General features: G+C 38.8%; 1 protein-coding gene across 1 annotated transcript in view; it reads left to right on the top strand.

Annotated features, from left to right (window-relative positions):
• scaper (S-phase cyclin A-associated protein in the ER) overlaps positions 1 to 24,943 on the top strand; it is a 141,795-nt gene that overhangs the window by 50,638 nt on the left and 66,214 nt on the right. The window contains exons 20-22 of the mRNA XM_067380065.1: positions 8,886 to 9,022; positions 16,655 to 16,720; positions 18,031 to 18,157. Of these exons, the coding sequence (XP_067236166.1) occupies positions 8,886 to 9,022; positions 16,655 to 16,720; positions 18,031 to 18,157 (330 nt within the window). The remainder of the gene's footprint in view (positions 1 to 8,885; positions 9,023 to 16,654; positions 16,721 to 18,030; positions 18,158 to 24,943) is intronic.

Raw genomic sequence — 24,943 nt, 5'->3', positions numbered from 1 at the left:
TTATGTGAAGATTGTTTCAAGTTCACTTAAATTAAAAGCTGTTATATTTTTTTAAATCCTATTAAATGTTAAAAAATGTTAGCTTTCAGTAATGTAATGTTGAATGGCTATAATTAATGGCTAAAACTGAGGGGGGAAAGTCCATATAGACATAGAGACATTGGTATCAGTGATACTGTCCTTCATTCAGTGCTTAGTAAAAAGATGCCATTAAACAAACATTTAAAATAAACTGTCTATGTTGTTTCTACATTAATTTGGAGATTCAATATATAAGTTTTACAGTACAAAAATATATTAAAAACTTTAATGTTAGTTGAGATTAAACCCGATTAATTCGTTCAGTGTTGTAATTAACACAAGTTGTTTTGTCGTCCTTAGAACGTACTCCCTTTAAAACAAGGACGTCATGTCAAATGATGCGCCCAAGGTTAAAATGTAATCCTGCAAGGGATGTATAAGTCAAGTTTTTTTTGTGCGGGTCGTTGGTTAGTTACCTTATACCTTCTGTCTTTACATTGTACCTGAATGACAAACAGCTGTCTGTTTCACATTGGGGGAAAGCCATCTTTTGCCGGCTCTTTTGTGTCGCACAAAAGAGTGGAGGATGGGACATGTATCAGTGTGACAGTGAGTGCTTCATCATGGCCCCTGAGCATCGGCAGAGGTGTGATGTTTTGAGTTGTCTCTCATTACACCCCACAGACAGCACTGTGGGTTTTTTTGGGTGTTCTAGCCCACGGGCTGGTTTCTCTTTTTTTTTTTTTTTTTATATCTCTCAAGTCTCCTATTATCACCATGTGCAAGTGGACACCAGTCCATCACCTGTCCATCGAATTTGATAGGTCGTCATATGCCACATTGTCCTTCTTCTAGAGCATACATTTTTTATGTAGTTTGTCGTTCTAAGGAAAACATCACTATTTATATTGCTGATGCTTAAAGTTTGGGTTTTCTAAATGCTAATATTCATTGAATATTCCATAATCGTAAAGGCAGGAACAAACGAAGCCGACGGTCGGCCGGCGGGCAGTTTTTCTTCGTCGGCCAAGTTTTCTCAGTGTGTTCTGAAGTTGGTTCTCGTCTGATTTTTTTTTTTTTTTTTCAGCCGATTTGACATGTTGAATCGGCTTCAGAGCTCGTCGGTCCGTCTGGACATCTAATTATTCTGATTGGCTGTTCAGCTACTGCCACCTGCTGGTCCGGAAAGATATTTCACCTTACGCAGGTGCAGAACGGACGTGCTACTTGGCCGTCGGCTGTCGAGTGTCGATTTGGTGTGTCAGGGCAACTTTGGACACAGACACTGTCGACGTGAGCCAACCCCACAGTCTGCTTTCGTCGCCACTAGTTCGTCGCCGTCGGCTTCGTGTGTTCCTGCCTTAAGCACAGGAAAATCTCCAGAGTTAAGTCAACTCTGCTCAGAGAATGTATGGTTCCCCTCTACAAAGAGTTAAAATAACACTGAAGCAGAGTTAAAGTTAAAGAGATAATATGCTGTTTGTGGAGTTGTTTAATCAGATCTTGAGAGGTTTAATGTCTTTTATCCTTAGTTGATTTTATCTAAGGCTGTGGCTGGAAGTCCTTTGTAGTTATTGTGGTTCTCTTCAGTGATTCTGCTTGTTAACAGCAGGTGTTCATCACTAATGCTCAATCATAACTTAATCACTTAATTATCTCATTAACTTTAACTCTGCTTCAGTGTTACTTTAACACTCTATATATGAAGAGTTCATTTGCAAAAACCGATAAACGCCATTTTTTTAAAAAATGAACTAAGTGCTGTGCATTATTCTCCATATATAGCACGTTCTGTACCCTAAATCCATTTTGTCAGAAGAGCCGGTTTTGCCCACTTTCAGGCATCGCAAGTTCACGTTTTACAGCAGAAGCCGACAAGCGCCCTTGTTTGTGTACAGACAGAAACCAATAAGTCCGTTTTAGCGAATCAGCGCGCAGTATTCAGGTCAGGCGACAAGGCTTCTAGTCACTTCAAAAAGACGCGCTAGCTGAGGGAAGTTTTATCAAAGCTCACTAAAAGTGATCGAGGATTTATGATTTCGACTCCTGTAAGTCCTTGTACATCATACACGACTTACATGCTGAAAAATTGGTTGTCCTTTTGCTTGTGTGTGTGTGCGCGCGCGCGCACGTGCGTGTGTGGATTAGTGCGTGTGTGTGTACTTGTGTGCCGATCTGTGTGTGTGTATGTGTTTGAGAGAGAGAGAGCGTGCGCGCATGTGTGTGTGTGTGTACGTGTGTGCCGATCTGTTTGTGTGTGTGTGTGTGTGTGTGTGTGTGTGTGGGTGGGTGGGTGGGTGGGTGTGTGTGGGTGGGTGGGTGGGTGTGTGTGTGTGTGTGTGCGTTTGTGTGCACATGTGTGTTTGAGAGTGTTTTAAATGCAATTACTTGGGTTTTGTTTAACTATGAAACATGAAATGTTGGAGTTATCTGCTTTTGCCAAAAAACGACTGTTGGAGTTATCTGCTTTTGCTAAAAAACAAACTTTTAATATATATATAAAACATACTTTCAATGAATTTTAATTTTTTAATTTACCTGTATTTTTTAGAGTTATCATTACTTAATCAAAACAGCCCAACTGCAGTTTGATTGTTATTACTTGGAATGCACAATAAAAAAAACATGATTTGTGAGAATTCATAAAAATGGAGTTATCTGTTTTTGCAAATAAACTCTTCATATATATATATATATATATATATATATAAAAAAAAATTGAAATACATTTAACCATGCTCATCTTGCACTAGCTCTGCTATCCGTATTACGTAAAAAAGGTCACGCATGACGTAGGCGGAAGTACAGATCCAGCGTCTAAAAAGCGAACATGCAAAGTCAAATAGCCTTTACAAAATAAGGTAAAACAACGATGTCGGGCGATTATGAAGTTGGAGGAGAAAATTAGATGGCGTTTTTCGCCCTGCCGCAGTACTTCCGCCTACGACAGGCCTGACCTTTCCAACGAGCTTACACAATGCGTGGCACATCGCAGAGCTAGTGTAAGATGAGCATTTGTGGTTAAAAAGTATATACATTTTTATATATTTTTTTTTTTAGAAAATGACCAATTGTTTTGCTAGATGAGACCCTTTTTCCTTGGCTGGTATTGGAAGAGCCCTTTGAAGCTGCACTGAAACTGCAATTTGGACCTTCAACCAATTGGTAACTGTTGAAGTCCACTATATGTAGAAAAATCCTGGAAAGTTTTCCTCAAAAACCTTAATTTCTTTTCGACTGAAGAAAGAAAGACATAAACATCTTGGATGACATGGGGGTGAGTAAATTATCAGGAAATTTTAATTCTGAAGTGAAGTAATCCTTTAAATTCTGTTCAAGTCTCAGACTTTTGAAGGAATTGACTATTGCCGTAATGGTTTACCGTACTTTGGTTCACTTGCACATTATGAGCTTAGCTCCAGCCCTGGTCTTCTCACAGATCTGTTTTTGTGGTGCTCCCCTCTCCTCCAAACCCCTCTTTATAATCTCAAGATGGTGCACGTCTTTGAGGTGTTATAGAAACAATCCCATTAAGTGAACGGCAGGCGAAGTAGATCGCCTTTCAGAGAGATTACTCAACAGATGCCTCTCTGGCCACAGGGAGGCAATGGTTATGACTGCAGGGCTCGACTCCTGTTCCCGAGGGACACGGGTGAGATGCCCCCTCAAGCACACACACACCATCACTCATCCATTTGAAACACTATATGATGCAAATGTACAGATTTCAACCGGAGGTCCGTATGGCAATTTGTCACATTTGTCTCAAACTAATTCATTAAGGACAGGTGTCAAGCATTCGAGGCTATGTTTCTCTGTGGTCGTTAAAACTTTGTTATTGTTCGCTTCGTTATTGTTCAAACTTAATGGACCCTGTGAAGAGCTGTTGGATGAAACGGAGAGCTGATGTTTGTGCAAATGTTTAGTTCTCTCCACCTCCTTATTAGTTATTTACTCCTCCTTATTGAGTACATAACTCGTCCCTCACCGTTGACCCTAGACATGAATGATGCCAATCTGACATGAACGATAAAACAGGTTAAAAGTCCCATAGTTAACCCAAAAATGAGTCTTTTACTCACCTTCAATGTCGTTCTAAACCTAAGATTTTTTATGTGGAACAAAGATATTTTGAAGAAAGTTGGGGCCAAATCAATGTTGGACCCCATTGACTTTCATTTCATAGAAGGTCATACAGGAATGACATGAGGGTGAGTAAATGATGACAAAAATTCAAGTATGTTTACATACACCATTGTTTAAGTGTGTTTACATACACCATTGTAATCAATCTACTGTGGGTTTTGAAGCATTAACTACATGTTATGTTAGATGTTATGTTAGACTGAATGTTACATGTGTGTGTCTTTTGAAGCAAACGCACAACAACAAGGCCATCTGATTAATGTATACTGTAAATGTTGGACAAAGCCAAGCAGCAATTGCATTATCTGTTAAGGTGTGGTCACATTTACCGTGGTTCTGTGAATTTTCACAGACAAAATTCAGTGGGAATTGCCCAATCAGGGAATTACTCACTCAGATTTCATAACAGGTTCAAGTTGGTCATGAATGTTAATTTTGACAGCAAATTTTCATTTAGTCATAGTCTCTTGACTAAAATGCCTTTTTTTTTTTTGTCATATTTTAGTCATCTGAATTGTTTTACGTTTAGTCTAGTTTTAGTTGACTACATCTACAGTACATATAGTAGATTAATCCTTATTAAAGCTATTAAAGAGCAGTGAGTGATTGTCTTTTGTTGTTTGTTTGATTAATATTAAAATGTTAGTTCACCCAAAAATGAAATTTCTGCCATTTATTACTCATGTCGTTCCAAACCCGTAAGACCTTCGTTCATCTTTGGAACACAAATTAAGATATTCTTGATGAAATCCAAGAGGTTTTTCATCTCCATTAGAAAGCAACAAAATTGCCACATTCAAGGTCCAGAGAAGTAGTAAAGACATTGTTAAAATTGTCAATGTGGTCGGATTTAATAAAAAATATCTTCATTTGTGTTCTGAAGATGAACAAAGGTCTTACGGGTTTAGAACGACATGAGGGCGAGTAATAAATTATATTATTTTCATCTTTGGGTGAACTAACCCTTTAAGGGCACAGATGGCAGCAGGTTTATTAGGCTGCTGTCACTTTAAGACTGAATGCTGGGATCCAATTGATGCACATCCAATATTCTCACAACTGTTTACATTTTCTTAAGACACAACTGACTGTGTTTACGTGAATACTCTCCAAAATGGACATTTTGACATAACGTTGTGTGTATTCGTCCATTCAGGTGTGAAAAGATGTGAAAGAGAGCTCAATTCAGTACTCGTACGCTGTCTGAGAGGCGGATTTCTGTATGCACGGCTGTGCACTTCGGGTGTGTGCACGGAAAACCGTACCGAATAGAGCTTTTGTGTTGCTTTTTCAGATATATCCATACGTCTGCTCTTCTTTCTCCCAGACATTTTTGAACATTTTATTAGACATGTAGCAAGTGTAAGCCAACTTATGTCCCGCCGGGTAGATCAGCATGTTACAATTCAAATGTGCGTATCTACCACGCAGAACATCATTCTGACTGGATCTCTTCCCAAATCATCCCTCCCTAACATTTTCGTCTCATTTTTTTTCTTTGACGAACATGTCAATAGATTTTCATTATAGATTTTTGTCATTCAAAACCTTCAAAAATCATCTGATTTTCGCCTGTGAAGAAATGTTGTTGATGAAAAATAATGATAAATTATTCATCACCTGTATTAACACTGTTGGTCACACGGATTGACTAATTGACCAACAGAATTGAAAGCTGCTTGGTTTCAATATTACTTCTGTGTGATCTTTGCTTCATAGATCGCTATACCATTGACAAGAGTCAAGAGATTTTTATGTCTGTGAAATGTCACTAAAATTTTGCTAATGTGACTGCACCTTTAGTCCCAACATCACAAAAATAAGTCAATGTAAACTATTTAAGTGGCATTTTAAAAAGTTGTTGCTTTAGTCTGACTAAAATCAAGTGCTTGTAAATGCACTTCATGACTAGTTATATTACGGTAAACTCTGGGAAAAGATTGTTCTACCATCAACAGGGCAGAAAAACTCTATTGTTATAAGATACCATTCATTCTGACAACTGGTCTGCATTTATAACTGTAATTTGAATGAGAAACTAGGACATATATTTGACTCTTCCAATGTGTGCGCCCACATTTCTGGAGAGCTCCAGACCTAGTAGGTTTTTGGCCCCCATCCTCCGTTAGCATACGGCCTCTGAAATATCGACTCAGAGTGGGAACTCTTATCTATCTCACCCGCTGCTCCCATCCTCCGAGGTGCCGGATGACAGAATAATTGGATAATTGCTTTCTGGCACATGCATCACGTCGTCCAAAATTGAGTTACATCCGTCTTTCTTCCCATGGAAATATCGGCATCATCAGAAAGAGACGGAACGCTATACCTCTCTCCCCCCTCAGCACTTCCGCCGCCTTAATGCCAGCAGCGAATGGAGGAGATGCCTTCATAATTGCGGCGCACAATGCCTGGGCCGGGAGGACTCTACATGCCACACAAAGAGCTTAACACCTGGTTTTTCAATGGAGGTGCTCCACTTTACACCCTAGTGTGAGAGTTGAAGCACTGCCTTTGGACATGTGCTATGTGGAGAGGTCCTGCGGAATTAACGTTTTGATGTTTGATCTCTTCTCTTGTCACTCTGTTCTGACACACCCATATGTCGTCATTCCATTGTCCTGTAGAGACTTTTCTAGATGCACGTGGCTTTGAACTGAGAGGTCTCTCTGTGGAGCTGTAATGAATTTAATGTGCATATTTGGCAAAATATGGGCTAGTTAAAGCAAACATTGATTAAGCCATCTCATCCTACCACCTTGGGATGTTTGCTTCCCAATGTATATTGTTTGTTTCCCATTGGTATGTTTGAGTCAAAACTCAAATTTGATTTAAATGCCCTTTCCCTGTCTTCAAGTTAACTAAAACTATTATAAATAATTTTCAGTAAAATGAACACTATAATAAATATTGGATGAAATGTTGCAATGCCAACTAACTGAAATAATTTAAGCTGAAGTACGAAAATTATTAAAGCTGTAATAAAAATTTAAGTTATATAGAAATATTAAAAAAGTAATAAAACGACAAGAGCAAATAAAAAAATTACTAAAACTTAAACTAAAATTAAAATGAAAACTATAAATATAAAAATGTAAAGATAATTCAAAATATTAATTGTGTAGTAAAATATAAATAATACAAATACTGGTGAGCGCACACATTCAGAAGCTGTGCTTGGCAATTCATACATTTTTAGTCAATGCTTTTGCATTCTCTCGCAAATGTTTTGCGTTCTCCTGAGACACTTTTTTTGCGAGTGAATGCAACGTTTCTCGGTGGAACGCAAACATTTTTACGTACGAATGTAAAGTTTCTTGGCGGAATGCAAAACTTTTTACGAGCGAATGCAATTTTTCTCAGAGGACCGTAAATGTTTTTATCAGCGAACGCAACGTTTCTCTGCAAAACCAATTTATACCAATTTTACTAGCATACGCAAAGTTTCTTGGTGAAACCAATTTATACACAATGTTTCTCAGCGGGACGCAAAAGTTTTTACTAGCATACGCAAACGTTTCTCAGTGGAACACAAAAGTTTTTACGAGCGAACGCAAACATTTTTACGAGTGAACGCAATGTTTCTCGGCGGAACGCAAACGTTTTTGCAAGTGGATGCAAAGTTTTTTTGGCATAATGCAAACGTTTTTACGAGCGAACACAAAGTTTCTCGCCAGAACGCAAATGATTTTACGAGGGAATGCAAAGTTTCAGGGCAGAACTCAAATGTTTTATGAGGGAATGCAAAGTTTCTCGGCAGAACGCAATTGTTTTTTCGAGCGAATGCAAAGTTTCTCGGTGGAACACAAACGTTTTTAGGAGGGAACGCAAATCTTTCTTGGTGGAACAAACGTTTTTGTGAGTGAACGCAACGTTTCTCTGTGGAACGCAAAAGTTTTTACGAGCGAACGCAAAGTTTCTTGGCAGAACGCAAATGCAAAGTTTCTCGGCAGAACAGAAATGATTTTACGAGCGAATGCAAATTTTCTCAGCGGAACAAATGACTTTTCGAGCGAATGCAAAGTTTCTCGGCGGAACGCAAAATGTTTTTGCGATGGACGCAAAAGTTTTTTAGGCATAACGCAAACGTTTTTATGAGTGAACGCAAAGTTTCTCGGCAGAACGCAAATGATTTTACGAGCGAATGCAAAGTTTCAGGGCAGAACACAAATATTTTTGAGGAACCGCAAAGTTTCTAGGCATAACGCAAATGATTTTACGAGCGAATGCAAAGTTTCAGGGCAGAACACAAATGTTTTTATGAGGGAATGCAAAGTTTCTAGGCAGAGCGCAATTTTTTTGTCAAGGGAATGCAAAGTTTCTCGGTGGAACACAAACGGATTTAGGAGGGAACGCAAATGTTTCTTGGTGGAACAAACGTTTTTGTGAGTGAACGCAACGTTTCTCTGCGGAACGCAAATGTTTTTACAAGCGAATACAAAGTTTCTTGGCAGAACACAAACGTTTTTGTAAGCGAATGCAACGTTTCTCAGCAGAACGCAAACGTTTTTACAAGCAAACGTAAAGTTTCTCGACGGAACACAAAACATTTGTGAGAGAACGCAAAAACATTGACAAATAATTTTTCCTCCATCTATTACGTGTTACTCCCAAACAATGTTTAGAAAACCATTTTCAAACTAGTCAAAAAAATATGCAATAAAAGCTCTTTGGAAGCATTTGCATATTTTAATTGTCTTTTGTTTTTGTTTTCTCAGGAACACCTGTCTCAAAAAAAATACATTGTAGACATTGTGACCGACAGCAGCGTGCCCTCCGACAATGCAAAAGATGGAGAAGAGAGACAGAAAGCTCGGAAAAAGGCCAAGAAACTGCGGGCACGCATGAACTCAAGGTGATGCGATCACATTCTCTTCTCTCTTTCTTCTCTTAATCTCTATCTCTCTCTCCCTCCCTTACTGTTTGTGGCTAAAGCGTGGTGTTGTTGCTTATGAGAGCTTTATGAGTGACAAGGAGATGGAGAGCAGAGGCGATGTGCATCCTGGCTGTCCACACGGCAACACTGATGAGCTTAATTTATGGCCACTCTCTGTGATTGGGGAGGAAAAAGTGAGAATCGATCTGTTAGCCCCTCCCCACCACTCCCCCACTTTCACCTGTTAAGAGCTTTTCTCCTAATTGGTTGCCACCGCGCTGCCAAAACTGAAGGCTTCTCTACTGTACAATAGTATGTTAAAGTATGTGTAAAGCATGCCTGTTTTTCTCTCTTCCAACTATTGATTTTTAAATGAAGTATCAAAGAAAATCAATAGTAATCAACAAATAGGAGCGGACGCGTCTCAGTGTCAGATCCTAGACCTGGGCACTATCAATTTTGCCTCCTGTCACAACTGTTAGTGTGTGTGTGTCTTGGTGCAAGTATGAGAGTTAATGTGGTATGTTTGTTTGTCAGTAAGGCTAAAAATGGAATTAATGTTTTCAGAGATGGTTTGAGTTTGTTCAGTGTATCTTAAAGAGCCAGGGAATTTTGACAAAACTTTATATATCCATACAGGGAGAATGTATGCTACCAAGAGATAATGTTCAGTCTAACTGCCTGTTGTAATGTATTCTGTAAGGTTTTTATTTAAGGTCTTGATTTTAAAGGGTTAGTTCACCCAAAAATGAAAATTCTTTCTTTCTAAAGAAAGCCTTTTTTTATTATTATTTTCAAAAAAATACCTTAATTTTTGTTCCAAAGATGAACGAAGGTCTTACGGGTGTGGGACGACATGAGGGTGAGTAATTAATGACAGAATTTTCATTTTGGGGTGAACTAACCCTTTAAGAAAATGATTTTCATTTCATTCTTTGAGAAAATGTTTTAAACAATAATTACATCACATTAATGAATGGGATTTAATGAAATACTGACAATGTAAGTTATGATATTTGTTGGTTATATAGTATAAAGTGACTAAATTATGTTTGAACATACATTTATTGTAAGTTAATTGCAAGTTGTAAATTTAAATGAAATTTTATTTAGTTACGAGATTTGTAAGTTGTCGTTTCTACATACATAATGTACGTAAGTTATACGTGAATAAGTCAGTAGTTACTGTGTTCATAAGTTGTAATTCCATTATAAAAGTTAAGATATTTTATGATAATTTCTGTTTTTGAAATTTCAACATAAGTTAATACGTTTTAATGAAATTATGTTCATAAGTTATAATCCATCCATATTCATCCATTCTTCCATCCATTCTCAAAATCGCTCGTCTTATGTAGAGTCTCAGGACTTATATGGTTGTTTTGTTATGGTACTTTATGAAATTTCCGCATTTGTAAGTTGTAACAATTGCTACACGGAAAGTTATGCATGCTGAAATTTAATTAACCTACAATATTATACAATTTCTCTGTTTATAAGTTGTTATTGTAATGAAATTTCTGCACATCTAAATTGACCGTTCACAAAGACCCGCCACTTTTAGTTACTGTTGCTATGTCCGACAAGCCATGCCGCTCTCACGCCACACATAATGTTCTCACGCAGTGAAAAATACATAGCAGAGCAAAGAGCACACTGACAACGTAACGACAGACAGAGCAGGTTACTTTTGATATGAAACAAAGTCTAAAATTTCAAATTTCAAATTTTGTAAATTAAACAATAAATACCGTTTTGTGGCTCTTTAAAGGTGCCATCAAACATTTTTTTACAAGATGTAATATAAGTCTAAGGTGTCCCCTGAATGTGTCTGTGAAGTTTCAGCTCAAAATACCCCATATATTTTTTTTAATTAATTTTTTTGAACTGCCTATTTTGGGGCATCATTATATATGAGCCGATTTATGCTGCACAGCCCCTTAAATTCTCGTGCTCTCCGCCCATGGAGCTCGCGCTTGCCTTAAACAGTGCATAAACAAAGTTTGCACAGCTAATATAACCCTCAAAATGGATCTTTACAAAGTGTTCATCATGCATGCGTCGGATTATGTGAGTATTGTATACGGTTATATTGTTTACATTTGAATGAATTTGAGGCTGTGCTCCGTGGCTAACGGCTAATGCTACACTGTTGGAGAGATTTATAAAGAATGAAGTTGTGTTTATGCATTATACAGACTGCAAGTGTTTAAAAATGAAAATAGCGACTTCTCTTGTCTCCGTGAATACAGTAATAAACAATGGTAACTTTAACCACATTCAACAGTACATTAGCAACATGCTAACGAAACATTTAGAAAGACAATTTACAAATATCACTAAAAATATCATGATATCATGAATCATGTCAGTTATTATTGCTCAATCTGCCATTTTTCGCTGTTGTTATTGCTTGCTTACCTAGTCTGATGATTTGGCTGTGCTGCTCCAGACGTTACTGGCTGCCCTTGTCTAATGCCTTTCATAATGTTGGGAACATGGGCTGGCATATGCAAATATTGGGGGCGTACACCCCGACTGTTACGTAATAGTGCCTCAGATCAAGCGGCTCATGAACCGATCATCCCTTTTTACTAGTTAATTTATAGCATCAAATAAACATGAATGAACCACCTTTCAACCATAGAAAGATGTCAGTACACATAATTTTTCAAGTTTAAGTCCACCAACATTAATCTAACTCCCCTGACTGCTTTGTCAGACATAATGGCGGATTCAGCATTATGATTGGTTAGATCGCCTGTCAATCAAACTCCCGGAGAAGGGTCAATTATAATAACATTACAGGCTTTTGTAAGTTTGCATAAGAAATCTCAACAACATGAAACAGTTATCAAGATTAGATTTTTGTAAGTTGTAATTGTTGTTACATCCCTTGTGGCCTTAATTGTAACAGTAATTGTAATTTGTATTTTCTCTCTCTCTCTCTCTCTCTCTGTAATGTCTACTAACAGTCTGTTAACTTGCAGTATAGAGGAGACCGGCAGTCTGCCCTGCTTCTGAGCTCATTAATATAGAGGTAGCTCAGAGGGCAGAAAACAGCTCTGAGCTTTGGCGGGGAGAGTGACAACATGAGCCTCCTCTGTTCTCTGTCACTCCTGTACTGAGCCCTGCAACACTCACGCAGCGAGGGAAAGAGGGTGAGGAGGAAAGAATGAAAGGGAGAGAACAGGCACTACACGCTCATAAATCACGGCCGCCCACAGCCCTGGCTTGCTGAGGTTGGCGGCTCCACCACGGGGTGGAAATGAGCCGTTTTATAGGAGCACAGTGTGGCGTTTGTAAAACGCTAGAGAGCTTTTCTCAGCCCTCCCAGGTTGCCCTGTCCCCCAATGTCATTGTTAAGCTCGCTCAGTCCCCATCAGAGCCGTGGCATGGAAAAAGGCTGTTTAATTTCCTTAGCTAGACCCTGATTTATTCTTCAAATATATGGCTTGTTCTCCATGTGCAAACATGTGTGGTTTTAATTACCATGAAAGTAGCATGTCCGCCCGTGTCAGCATTGGATGTGGGCTTTAAACTTTCAGAGTATCTCACTCTTAACTCTTTCCTTCTCTCTCTGATGGCCCTCTCTCTCATGTATGATGTTTGGCAGGTTGCATTACTTGTCTTTTCCCCAGGCTTGAGAACAGAGTGCTCAGTGTGTTGGTCTACCTCTGAGAGGGCGGCATACAAAAGACCCCCTGTTCAGCACTCCTAGAGGCCATCACTTTACTCACAAATTCAGGAAAAAGTTCCCTAGAGGAGAGTCAGTGAGGAAGGTAGGGGAGAGAAGGAAGGAATAGAGGAGCTACAAGAAAAAAAGGGATGGATCCCAGAAAGATGTGCAAAACAACACATTGGAGGAACATGGCGGCCCCAAAGGAGGCACTCGTGAGCACCCGTTTGCAAACTGATAAATGGGACACCACATGGTACGGTCAGTGTGAGCCAACCCCGCAGTCTGCTTTCATCGCCACTGGTTCGTCAGCGTTGGCTTGGTGTGTTCCGGGCTTAATACTGAAAGTATTGAGGGAGAGAAGATTAGTTCCCATTAGTTGTGGGTAGTCCTATAACTGTTCGGTGTGAAAGCCTCTATGGTGATGGGAGCCATTTACTTGCATTATATGAATCACCAATGACCACGGTTTCAACTAAAAATCTTCTGTGAAAGTGACACGTGAAGGCCAAGTATGTTAACCCATACTCAGAATTTGTCCTCCACATTTAACCCATCCAGTTAGTGCACACACATTTGGAGTAGTGAGTAGTGAACACACACACCCGGTGCAGTGGGCAGCCATTTTTGCTGTGCCTAGGAATTGGGGGTTCAGTTCCTTGCTCATTTCCTGCCGGTATTGAGAATCGAACCCGCAAATTTCGGGATACCAATCTGACTCTCTAACCCTTAGGCCATGACACCTACAGTTTGGATGGCCTGAGGATAGTAGTGTGACCTTTGGACTGTTTCCGTCCTTAGAGTCCAAATGTTGGTGACACAACGCCGCATAGAAAGTGCAGATTTGGCCAAAGGACAAGGGTCCAAATGGGGCACTGTAAGATGGTCTTTGTTGTGCTGACTTTAAGTTTACATCAAGTGCAACCGATAGACCCTTGCAGTCGTCTTGAATCAACGTGTTGGTGACATAATGCCCTATAGACCGTTGTGTGGTTGTCTGCTGTAAATTCCGCACCAGTGCAGTTTTGAAGCATCAAGGGTGTTTAGCGGCCACTAAAGGCCAATTGTGAGAAATTTTGATCGCTTTAATCTTGATGGTAAAAACCCTATGCTTTTGTGCACTGCACACTGCCACAAGTCTGAAAGGTCACTAAGTGCAGCATCTGGACTCTTGCCACCCTTGTCTGTTGAGTAGTCACCTGCTGTTATGGCACCAACATGTGGACTTTATGGAGTTTATGTAGCATTAAGTCCATACAAGTGTGATCTCTGCAAAAGGCAACATCAAGGACACCTTGCGGCCGCAACGAGCATGTTTGTGGGCACCCTTCTGAATTATAAAATGACACATGGGACACCCTACAATCTTGTGAACTTCAGGGATACTTGCAAGTGAAGGCCTTTAGATGACAAGTTATCATCACGTGTTCCATTTGGTACAGGGCCAATGTGTCTGTGCATGTGTAGTTGCGGCTAAACCATGATTCAGATAATTTCAACTTTTTAAGACACTTGGACCCTGCTAACCTCAGACCTTTATTTGCCATAAGGTGCATGTAAATCTTTTCAATCTCAGGATGTATCCAATATTTATTCTACATATAACCCCTTATATACATTTGTTGAATTTATAGATGGATCCAGCTTCATTCCTCTCAGTGGATATGTTCCACAGGTCACATTATTCCCTCCCTTTTCCTCGTCCTTTTATCCATCATCAGTCAAATTGTCTTCCATTTGATTGAAAGCCTCTCAAATCCAATATTAAATATTGCACCACTGCGCGACCAAATGTTCTCTGTAATTGGGAGTGCAGAACGCCTAAGTCTCCCATAGTACATTTAAAACGGATACACTGTATTTGTTTTTTTTTTTAATCCGTCCGAAGGCATTGACGGTTTTACAGTTGATTGGGGGAGGGGGCCGTCTGCGTCCAGCTTGGGCGGAGGTGAATAGTGGGGCACATCGTGATGAATTGATGATTAGCTCTGCATTGTAGCTTTGTAGCTGCCCCCCCCACTTATAGCTGGTTACTAATATTTATGGTGCCCGGCCCGTTTAATGGGGCCTGCCGCGTTCTGAGATTGATGGTCCGGCGATTGCCCCTCTGTTTAACCTGTGCAGGCGTAAAGCTGTCAAAGAGGAATATTGTAATCTGGAGGATGAGGACAAGGCCAGGTACGGTTCACAATCTTTCTCTAAATGCTTGAGTGTCTGCATCGGCCAGGATTGTTTCACTCCTTCCAAACAAAACACTTTGAAATCAGTCTTCAGAATTCTTAAACAATGCTATGCTACCCCAAAGGCGGCGGAGTCAAACATAATTGTATTTATTTTCAATTTATTGTAAAGTGAAGCCCCCGCGACGCGACGCTCACTTGAATTGCCAGATTGAGGACACACAACAGGGGAGAGAGCAGTTTACAATGGAAGGCGAGGAGACTTAAGGCCGTTCATACCAAGAACGATACCTATATTTGCGTCCACAAGAATGAACAATAACAGTCTGTTTATTCTAAGCTCACACAGCAGTTTCAAAGTGTGAACAACATGTTTTTGCTGTTTTTGTTGCATTTACATGTTTTTAACCAGCAGATGTCCTTTAACTTCTCCGCAATGTCGTCTTCCATTTGAATTGCGCGAGAACTGATTCTGATTGGCTGTCAGTGTTTTATCGTTCAACAGCTGAAAAAAAATCGTTATGAAAGTGTTACCAACAATACCGTTTCTCTGTCCACACCACAGCTATAACGATAATGATATAGCTGTGGTGTGGACAGTGCTATTCTTTTATATTTAGAACGATTTTAAGAACTATATCTTTAACGTTATCTTTATAGTTATCGATCTTGGTGTGAACGGGCCTTTACCATAGACAGCAATTTAACCACCACTTTCAAGGCCCAGAAAGGTACTAAAGACATCAGACATGACTATAGTGGTTCAAACTTAATTTTATGAAGCGACGAGAATACTTTTTGTGCACAAAAACAAAACAAAAATGAGTTTATTCAACAATTTCTTCTCTTCTGTGTTATTCTCCTATGCATAAAATGCATAATTCACCCCTTCAACTAGGAAAATAACCATCACCTGCTGTGAACATTTATCTTATTATTCCTATTATTATGATCAATTTGCAGGATTAAGTTTTTTTTGGGGGGAAATGATCATTTTAGTTATTTAACCAGTCCTTAAGACCAAAACTTTTTGAGAATGTAGATTGCCAATTACATTTCTATGTTATTTAACAACACATGCTTATTCCAGTTGGGCTAAACCCAGACTACTTTGTAATTTCAACTCAAACCCAGATTAAAAGTCGTATGACAACTCAACTCTCTGACGTTCTCTTCCGGAAAGAGATGTCTGAGTTTATCAGTCCCTGAACATCCATCCATCAAGCTTTTCTTTTTTTTTTTTTTTTTTTTTTTTACCAGCTGATCGATCATCCTTATCTGACGGAATGGGATGTGTGATTGTCAGGAATTTTGCTCGGTGGACCACACCAGTGTATTTGAGTTGACTGACAGCAAACATTTTTTTTTTCCCTCTGTGACCCATGAGGGGACTAATTCACACCCTTCAGTCAATCACCTTATTTATTTTGAATTTCTCAACTTAAATAGTGTGGCTATTGGAGAGTTCGGTATTCCCTGCTGTGAAACAACATCCTCTGCTGTGATACCTCTCTGAAGACTGAGTGTTTGTGACTCGTTCGTGCTTGTTAGTTTGTGATTGCTGCTAGTGTGGCCCAAAGACAAAATAAACAGTTTGAGGCTCAGCTTGACCCCTTGACATTTTCTTTGTTCAGCATGTCGTCTTATCTCCTCATGTCTTCAGGGTGACAGCCATCGGACTCCTCTGTTGCTCTCTGTCTGTCTTTCTCTCTCTGTCTCTTTCTGACAGACTTGTTTGTCTTTCTTTTTCAGGGCTAAGGAGTATGAGACGTGCATGGAAGCCAAGTTCCAGACCCCCGACTCCCCTTACAAGGCGAAGTAAGCTCCCCGCTCCACTTTTAAGGATCATATACCCAACCTGAGGTCTTCTACTGAGTACTCATGTATTAATGCTGTCTTTTAAATCCAAGCTTTAGAAATTATGCCAGCACTGGGCCTTCCTTAATCAAACCTTTATAGTTTTGCCCATTAGATGTAATACGATGCAATACTGATATCCAAGCTGTGTTGTCAGGGATCTCATCATACAGTCTATAATTCTTGCTTTTTTGCATTGTCTGGATCATGTTTTGTTCTTTTGCACAATGATAGTAAAAACCTGAAATCAACTACACCTGTGTGGCAGTCCAGTGGTCCCTGAAAACAGAATAATATATTATTTAAAAAAATAATAATAATAATTATAAAAGGACTATGGTGAAGGAATAGCAAATATGATTGGATAAAACATGCTGCTCATATTCAGTATTGTCACTGTTAACTAAAAATCATTTTCTTTAATTGAATATATATATATATATATAATATATATGAAAATGATAAATAATAAATATTGCCTTGGCAACTAACTGAAAATGAGAAATAAAATTAATAAACTAAAATAAATTAAAGATAAATTAAAAATATTTTTTTTTTATAAAATAAAATAAAAATGACGGAAGCAAAATTACTTAACCTAAAATTTAAATATGAACTGAACATAATAATAAAAGCACTATTAATAAAAAATAAAAAAAACACATATTATATAAATAATACTAAAATAACACTGGTCATATTTCACACCAAAATCAAAAGAACACAGAAATTGTATTTTGCATAAAGAATTTTGTTTTAATTTTTAACAGTATATATGTGTGTGTGTGTGTGTATATAATGTATACACATAAATCTTGATATATACATTTTGTATAAATTAAATTATATAGTTCTTCTTTCACATTACCATAATTCACATATAATTTTTATGTTTTATGTATTTTGGTAAAAATATTGTATATTTTTTTTCTTTTTTTTTATAATGCAGAGTTGTTTTTAAAGTTAAATCAGAATATATTAAAGGCAGTACTCAAAATACCTTTATATATAAATGCATTAGAATTTAAATATCTATTTTCACAGCCAATAATGAGAATTGGGCAGCAAAAATGTGGTTAGTTATCATGAAAATAATGCAAAACTAAAATTAGGCTCCATTTTAAAATTCTTTTTTATGATTATTATTGGAGTGGTTATAACCCATACATGTTTTAACAGGTTTTTGGCCTAAAGTCAATGAGAAGTCTCTATAACAAATTGTTATATTTGTGATTTGTTTTGATTGTGTGCGTGTGTTTATTTTCTTCCAGGCTCCAGCGTCTGGTAAAGGACCTGGTAAAGCAGCAGCAGGGGCAGGACAGTGGCCAGTGGGCCAGTAACAAAGTGTCTGGCCTGGACAGGACCCTGGGAGAAATCTCCCGCATTCTGGAGAAACAGGTTTGTAAACATATCTCTTATTATCCATCTGATAGGGACATGCCCTCTAAAGTAATATTACTGAAAAAACTCCAGAACTTCACAGAGTGCAGTGCACTTACCTCACTGGGCAAAGCTGGAAATACCAGTAATGACTAAATGGATATATGGTATCTGTTGTTTAAACTGCTGTTTATCTGTCGATCTTTACTACTGCACAATCACACCACCAGGGTTCTTCTGGAACTGTAAGCATCTGAGCAATGTTTAGACCAGTCTATGTCAGTGACTTGGGGGGCTTTATTGTCTGAAGTCTAGTCTATGTGGATTTGAGTGTGTGTGTGTGTGTGTGTGTGTGTGTGTGTGTGTGTGTGTGTGTGTGTGTGTGTGTGTGTGTGTGTCTGTGAAGGAAGGGATTTGACTTGAAGATAAGCCTCTAGGCTGCTCTCAACACCGACTCCACTGAACCGCCGGCTTTGGCTGCCGTCCTCCCCGTCTCACAGTCTATGCAGAGTATCGCTTTCCATCCCTAACTCTCTGCCCTCGGTTATTTGCTAATGAGGGCCAGGTTAGGTGCTTGTTTTCATTGCCGCAGATGTTATTAATTGGCGGAGATCCCCGTTTGTCAAACAGGCGAACATGTTTCAGAGCGTTTGGCTTGCTACTGTTGTGCATTGTGGCTTTTGAACAAAAATATGTTGATTTTTCAAAAGTAAATATAAGCCAAATGACTTGAGGTAACAAAGGCAGGGAGGCTTTTGAAGATGTCATTTAGAAATCACTTGAGTTTTCTTGTATGCTTAGCTTGGCATGTCACCACGCACCACAAAAGAGATCTACTTGTATCCCACAATTCAGTATGAGCTGTGAGATTACATCCATCATGTCACTTATAGATTAAAAGCTGAGTTGTTTTTGATAACATTTTTAAAGATGCTTGATGGAGCTGTTCTGAAGTTCGGTTCCAATTGTTCAATTTCAGAATCCCTATGGTGATATTATGTGATATTAACAATGATTGTGTTTACAGATCGCAAAATTTACTCTTGTAAACCATTGAGTAATGTTATTTTATAGTTAGTAAAGTGCCTGAATTTAGTTTTTGTCTCATTTTCCAAAGCAACTAGTTTGGGGGTTGCCTAAACAAGTAGTTGACTGATCAGTCTTAACTCAAGTGGCAATTTGGCTATTTCTAACTATTTGGGTGGTGGGGGGGACAATTTGGCTATTTCTAATTATTGGGGGGGGGCTTGTTCCTCTCAATGTCTTTGGTGGTTACGGCATAGGGCTGGACGATTATGGCCAAAAATCAAAACCTCGATTAATTGAACATTTTATCTCGATTACGATTAATGAACCATTTTTTTTGTTCGTTTGTTTGTTTTTGTTTTTTTGCCCTCATAGTGCACTGACAAGGTTTATACTGTAAATATGATTGACTATTAATGGTGGGTTATTTTTTTTGTTTGAAAGAGTGATCAGACATAACAGCTCACTTTCAGCAGTTATTTTATTTTCTATGGTTCTTAACATTTCTTACAGATTTCTGCTCGTTGTAAATCAGATAAAGATAAATTAGCACAGTACCAGTAAGTAATGAGAGCAATTCAGGGTTCCCGCTCGTCCTGGAAAGCCTTGAAAACCTGGAAAATTTATGACAAACTGGAAAACACATGGAAAATTAGAGAAAATGTAAAATGTCCTGGAAAATCTTGTAGTTGTCCTTGAAAATAATTTTTTAGAAAGTTCTTCAGCTGAGAACAAAGAGTTTATCACTGACCAAAAACAATTACTGTTAGTTGCAGAAAGTGCGATGTTCAGGATTGATGAGTTTTGACATGAGAGTAGTATTTTCAATGATGATTTTTAGTTTTGTGTTGCCACATGCAGCAATTAGCTAATTCTATTAAATGCTCAAATGTATGCAGTAAATAGTAGTTGGTAAGCAGCTACCTTATTCAGTAACTTGCTAACTAATAATTTTTATGTAATATAAGGTCAATAAGAGATTCATTGTGTGGTGTAGCCAGCTTCATTGATTATAACAGGAGTTTTCACAACAGTGCAGAACTTTGAGTTTCCACTGAAGTGATTGACAGCTGCACTGATTAAAAAAAAAAAAAAAAGTTTTTCATTCTGCTAAGTATACACACTGCAAAGTTTTGGTAATGACTAACTTATTTAAAGGAACACTCCACTTTTTTTGAAAATAGGCTAATTTTCCAACTCCCCTAGAGTTAAACAGTTGAGTTTTACCGTTTTCGAATCCATTCAGCCAATCTCCGGTTCTGGCGGTACCACTTTTAGCATAGCTTAGCATAGTTCATTGAATCTGATTAGACCGTTAGCATTGCGCTTAAAAATGACCAAAGAGTTTTGATTTTTTTCCTATTTAAAACTTGACTCTTCTGTAGTTAAATCGTGTACTAAGACCGGCGGAAAATGAAAAGTTGCGATTTTCTAGGCCGATATGGCTAGGAACTATACTCTCATTCAGGCGTAATAATCAAGGAACTTTGCTGCCGTTCCATGGCTGCAGCAGGCGCAATGATATTACGCTGGAATCGGCTGAATGGATTCGAAAACGGTAAAACTCAACTGTTTAACTCTAGGGGAGTTGGAAAATTAGCCTATTTTCAAAAAAAGTGGAGTGTTCCTTTAAATGCGGGATTGAATCCAAAATTATATTGATTGTCATTGTGATGGGACAGGGACAGAAAATTATAATGTCAAAATAGATGTGTCTGCATTGCGTAAATGCAGACTAATAGACCTGCCACATATTCTATTATGTGTTGTGGATGTCTTTGTTATTGATCGACTTTGTCTTTGACTAAAATATTTTTATTTTCAAATAGTTAAACAAAACATTAAAATAGTTCCAATATTTTTTGCTATGAAATGGACACTGGTAATGAGAACAATTTTCAATGTATGATTAAGAGCTAATATTAAAAATTATTTTATAGTAAAGTCATGGCAATAAACTATGGAAGCTTGTTTCTGCTGCTTAATAAAAAAAAAGAAAAAGGTAATTGCAACTTTTTATCTCAAAATGCTAAAAAATTCTTGCAATTGCAGGCTTACATAATTGTGATATAAACTCACATTTTCTTCAATTTAAAGTCAGAATTGTGAAATATATACTCACAATTGCATGTTTAAGTCAGAATTGCATGATATAAACTCGCAATTGTGTTATAAAGTCAGAATTATAAATCGCATAATTGTGATATAAACTCGGAATTGCGAGAAAAGTCAGAATAGCAAGATAAAAAGTCGCAATTAACTTTTTACATTTTTTATTCTGTGGCGGAAACAAGCTTCCATAGACATAATGTATGATTGAGAGCTCATTAAAAACTGATTTTATAGTTAAGTCATGGCAATAAACTGTATGCCTTTTAAAGACTTGGAGAGCAATATATTACTTTACTTTGTCTTTTATTACTGCATATACAGTAGTAAAATTGAAAATGTCCTGGAAAAGTCCTGGAAAATGATCGCTGAAAAAGAGTGGGAACCCTACAATTGCATGTGTAAATTAGTCATACCATCTTACTTTTAATTGTGAAGCTGTGGGTTGTAGTTCCTTCAAAAGTAGAAAAATATATGCTATAATAAGTTTTGAGTTTCTAAGCTACTTAACTGGACAGCGCTGACAACTATTTTCTGCGTTCTTCTCTATGTGCGCGATCTTCACGTTTTGCGCAGCTACTGTTTGTATGAGTGTTCGTGCCAAAATGCAGCTGCGCGAGAATGGTAGCTCGGAATAATATACAACCAATCATTTAAAATCTCTTGAATGTCCAAACTGGCAAACCTTAAAACAAATAAAAACTCACAAAGTTTAGCGACGATGCAATGCTCACCGCTCGCGCACCATCACCGTGTGTTGAACCGGCGTTCAGCTCCGTGTTGTTTTTATGCCACTGACTGGATGGGGTGGAGTCACTTGGCTACACATGCGGTAGTATGTTTTTAAGGGGGAAGTATTAACAGGATTAAAAAAACGAAATAACCGACATGGGAAAATAACGTCGGTTAGAGATTCTGAATTTCGGTTTCGATTACTTTTCGATTAATCGTCCAGCCCTATTACGGCATGGACTATATATCTCTAGATTAATAAAGGGGAAATGGATTGGTGGCATGTCACATTTTGGTAATGACACGGGACATTTACGGTTTCTGTTGGTGCCATTCTGTAATACACTCATCAAATGAAGGGATGTGTGGTTTGGTGGGTGTGTGTTTGTGGATGGATGCATGGTGTATTGATGGTGTGCCTGTATTGACCAGTGGGAGGAGATGTGGGTTGTTAATGGTCTTTCAGGAGGGAGAGAAGAAATGTAAGAGACTGAAGAGGGTGGTAAAGCTGAGCTAATGGGTGAGGAGGAGGGCCGAGGGAGGAGAGGAAAGCATAAGCTGCTAGAGAGGAGTGAAGGGGATGTAACAATCAGACATAAACCCAACATTTCAAATGATTGTCTCATTTTAGTTTGACAAACAGAATCAGTCAACTCATAAGTGACTGTTTTAGACTTATAGTTCATTTCAATACAGATGTCATGGCAGTGCATTCCGGAATGCCACCAGTGAAGTCAATAGACAGTTGAAATTAACCCAGCACTATTCTTTTTAAAACCTGTTTATTTACACAATATAGCAAGGCAGGTCTGAAGTAATTTAACACTGTTAATATAACCAACATGCTCCACATTCCCTTGAACAGATTTTCTCAGATCAGACCTTGTCATCTCATTACCCTCTCCAGGCCCTGTTCTTCTTAGAAATGTCTCTGAATGACAGCTTCTATCAAGAACATGAGTACATTTCTTGTGTACTGTCCCCAAGGCCTCCTACACAAACTCGTTCTGGAGTTTTCCACAGAGACCTTGCTTTAAAGAACTCACACCGCTTTTGTTTTTGTAAGTTGCTGGAACGGTGAAGTGCTTGTGGAAATGTCAGCTCCTCAGGCTCTTTCTTGTAGCCTTTTGGGAATAAAGACTCTCTTAAGAGTACAGTATCTGGACTTCATTTAGACTGTCAGTCACATCTGTGGATTCCTCCATTGCCTTCCTGCAATGTCCAGCTAAGGTCTGCATGCCACCAAAACTGAGCAAGTCTGTGAGCCCTGGTTGTCGAGGCAGTTCCGCCTCTAATCCCAGGACAAAGTCAAATAAATACCCTTCATTGGGAGTCTGCGTACACCCCTTCCCCCTCTGCATCACCTCAAGTCAAGAACGTTTAGATTATTTGACCTAACAAGCATCTCTCATGTCACTGACTCACCTACAGATTTGTTTTTTTTCTCATACCCATATCTGATTCAGTCTCCACTTTCTCCACTAATTCCTCGAACAACACCAGACTCTCTGCACCCCTTCTAGCCCCTCAAGCAGTGCAGCCTCCCCCACTCCCCTTTCCTCTTGCTGACTTTGCTCGGGCACAGTCTCCGACCTTTGCCCGCCTCTCCCTCTGAGCCCTCTAATGGTTTATTTTGTGTCAAACCAGGTTTCAGTTTGTCTCCGGGAGAACTGGCTGATCGAAGAGCCTTTTTTCCCTTCTTGTCATTCAGGAATATTCAGGGGAGTTTCTTGTTCCTCTGATCTGCGCTCTCTTACCTTTGCAGAATGAGCTCACATATTTACATTCTGCCAGGGAGTGTTTGTCACTGCTTTCAAATAAAGACCAGGCTGAGATCAACTGCCTTTATGACACTTGAGGGACTGTAAGGAACATTCTGGGCCTGCTGGGCTAGCCAGTATTTACATTTTCATTTGCCAGCTGTCAGAGGTTGGCTCCCCTTGGTGGCCAACTGGTGGCTAGCTATACCTGATCAAGAGGCCCACGTCTGTGGAAAAAGGGACCAAGGGGCCCTTCCAACATTGTACTTGCCTTCAATCCATGTTTGATGTCTTGGGGTGGAGAAAGGGTCCAGCGAATGAAGCTTCGGTTGAGAGTGGAGAAGAACATTAGTGATTAAATGTGTCAGTGTTGCTTTAACGTTGTTTAACAAGAGGTGAAGTCTGATTTCCGATCCACTAGGTGGCCAATCTTTTTAGGTCTTGCCATATGTTTGGCTGATTGTCCATAGCAGAGGTTCCCCACCCTGGTCCCAGAGTACCCCTCAACACTGCACCTTTTAGATGTTTCCCTAATCAAACACACCTGATTCAACTCAGCAGCTCATTAGAAGAAACTCTAAGACACGAAATGGGTGTGTAATGGGTGTGATGTCCAAAATGTGGAGGACTAGGGGTGGGAAGCACTGGTCTATATCCTTAATTCATTGTTCTCTTGTCGATTTTGTTTTTGAGGTTGTAGTTTGTTGGTTTTAGGATCATTGAAATGCATGACAAGAACCACATTTTTCAACAAGCCTCTTCATAAAGATGTGCGAGGTGATTGGGTGTTGCCTCTTTGGTGCTGAGGGACAGGTCGAGCTTTAGGAATTAGCTAGCTAGTTTAAAAAAAAAAACATGGACATAGTTTTTGCATTCCTTCACCATGTGCTGTCAGTAAGGTAATTTTCAAATCCTAATTGCCTAGTAATTCTTTTGTTCCACTTGGCTGTTACTTGTGACTGTAAGAGAGTAAAGGATTCATGTTTCCCCTCAGGTGCATGTTTGAAGGGGGACGAAGACAGCTATTAGAAGAGTCAGAAATCCATAGTGGAAAGAATTGCCCTTGGGTGGCTGATTTTTGGATATCAGCTTGATATTCAAACTAATAATATTGTGTAGCTTTTCCATATTCTCGGTCAGAGGTTAAAAGAATCACACCATGAGTAAACTTGGCTTA

This window comes from Chanodichthys erythropterus, chromosome 24, assembly GCF_024489055.1.
Source record: "Chanodichthys erythropterus isolate Z2021 chromosome 24, ASM2448905v1, whole genome shotgun sequence".
Classification (NCBI taxonomy): domain Eukaryota; kingdom Metazoa; phylum Chordata; class Actinopteri; order Cypriniformes; family Xenocyprididae; genus Chanodichthys; species Chanodichthys erythropterus.
The sequence above is the reverse complement of the archived record's forward strand: the minus strand, read 5'-3'. Positions and strand labels throughout refer to the sequence as shown.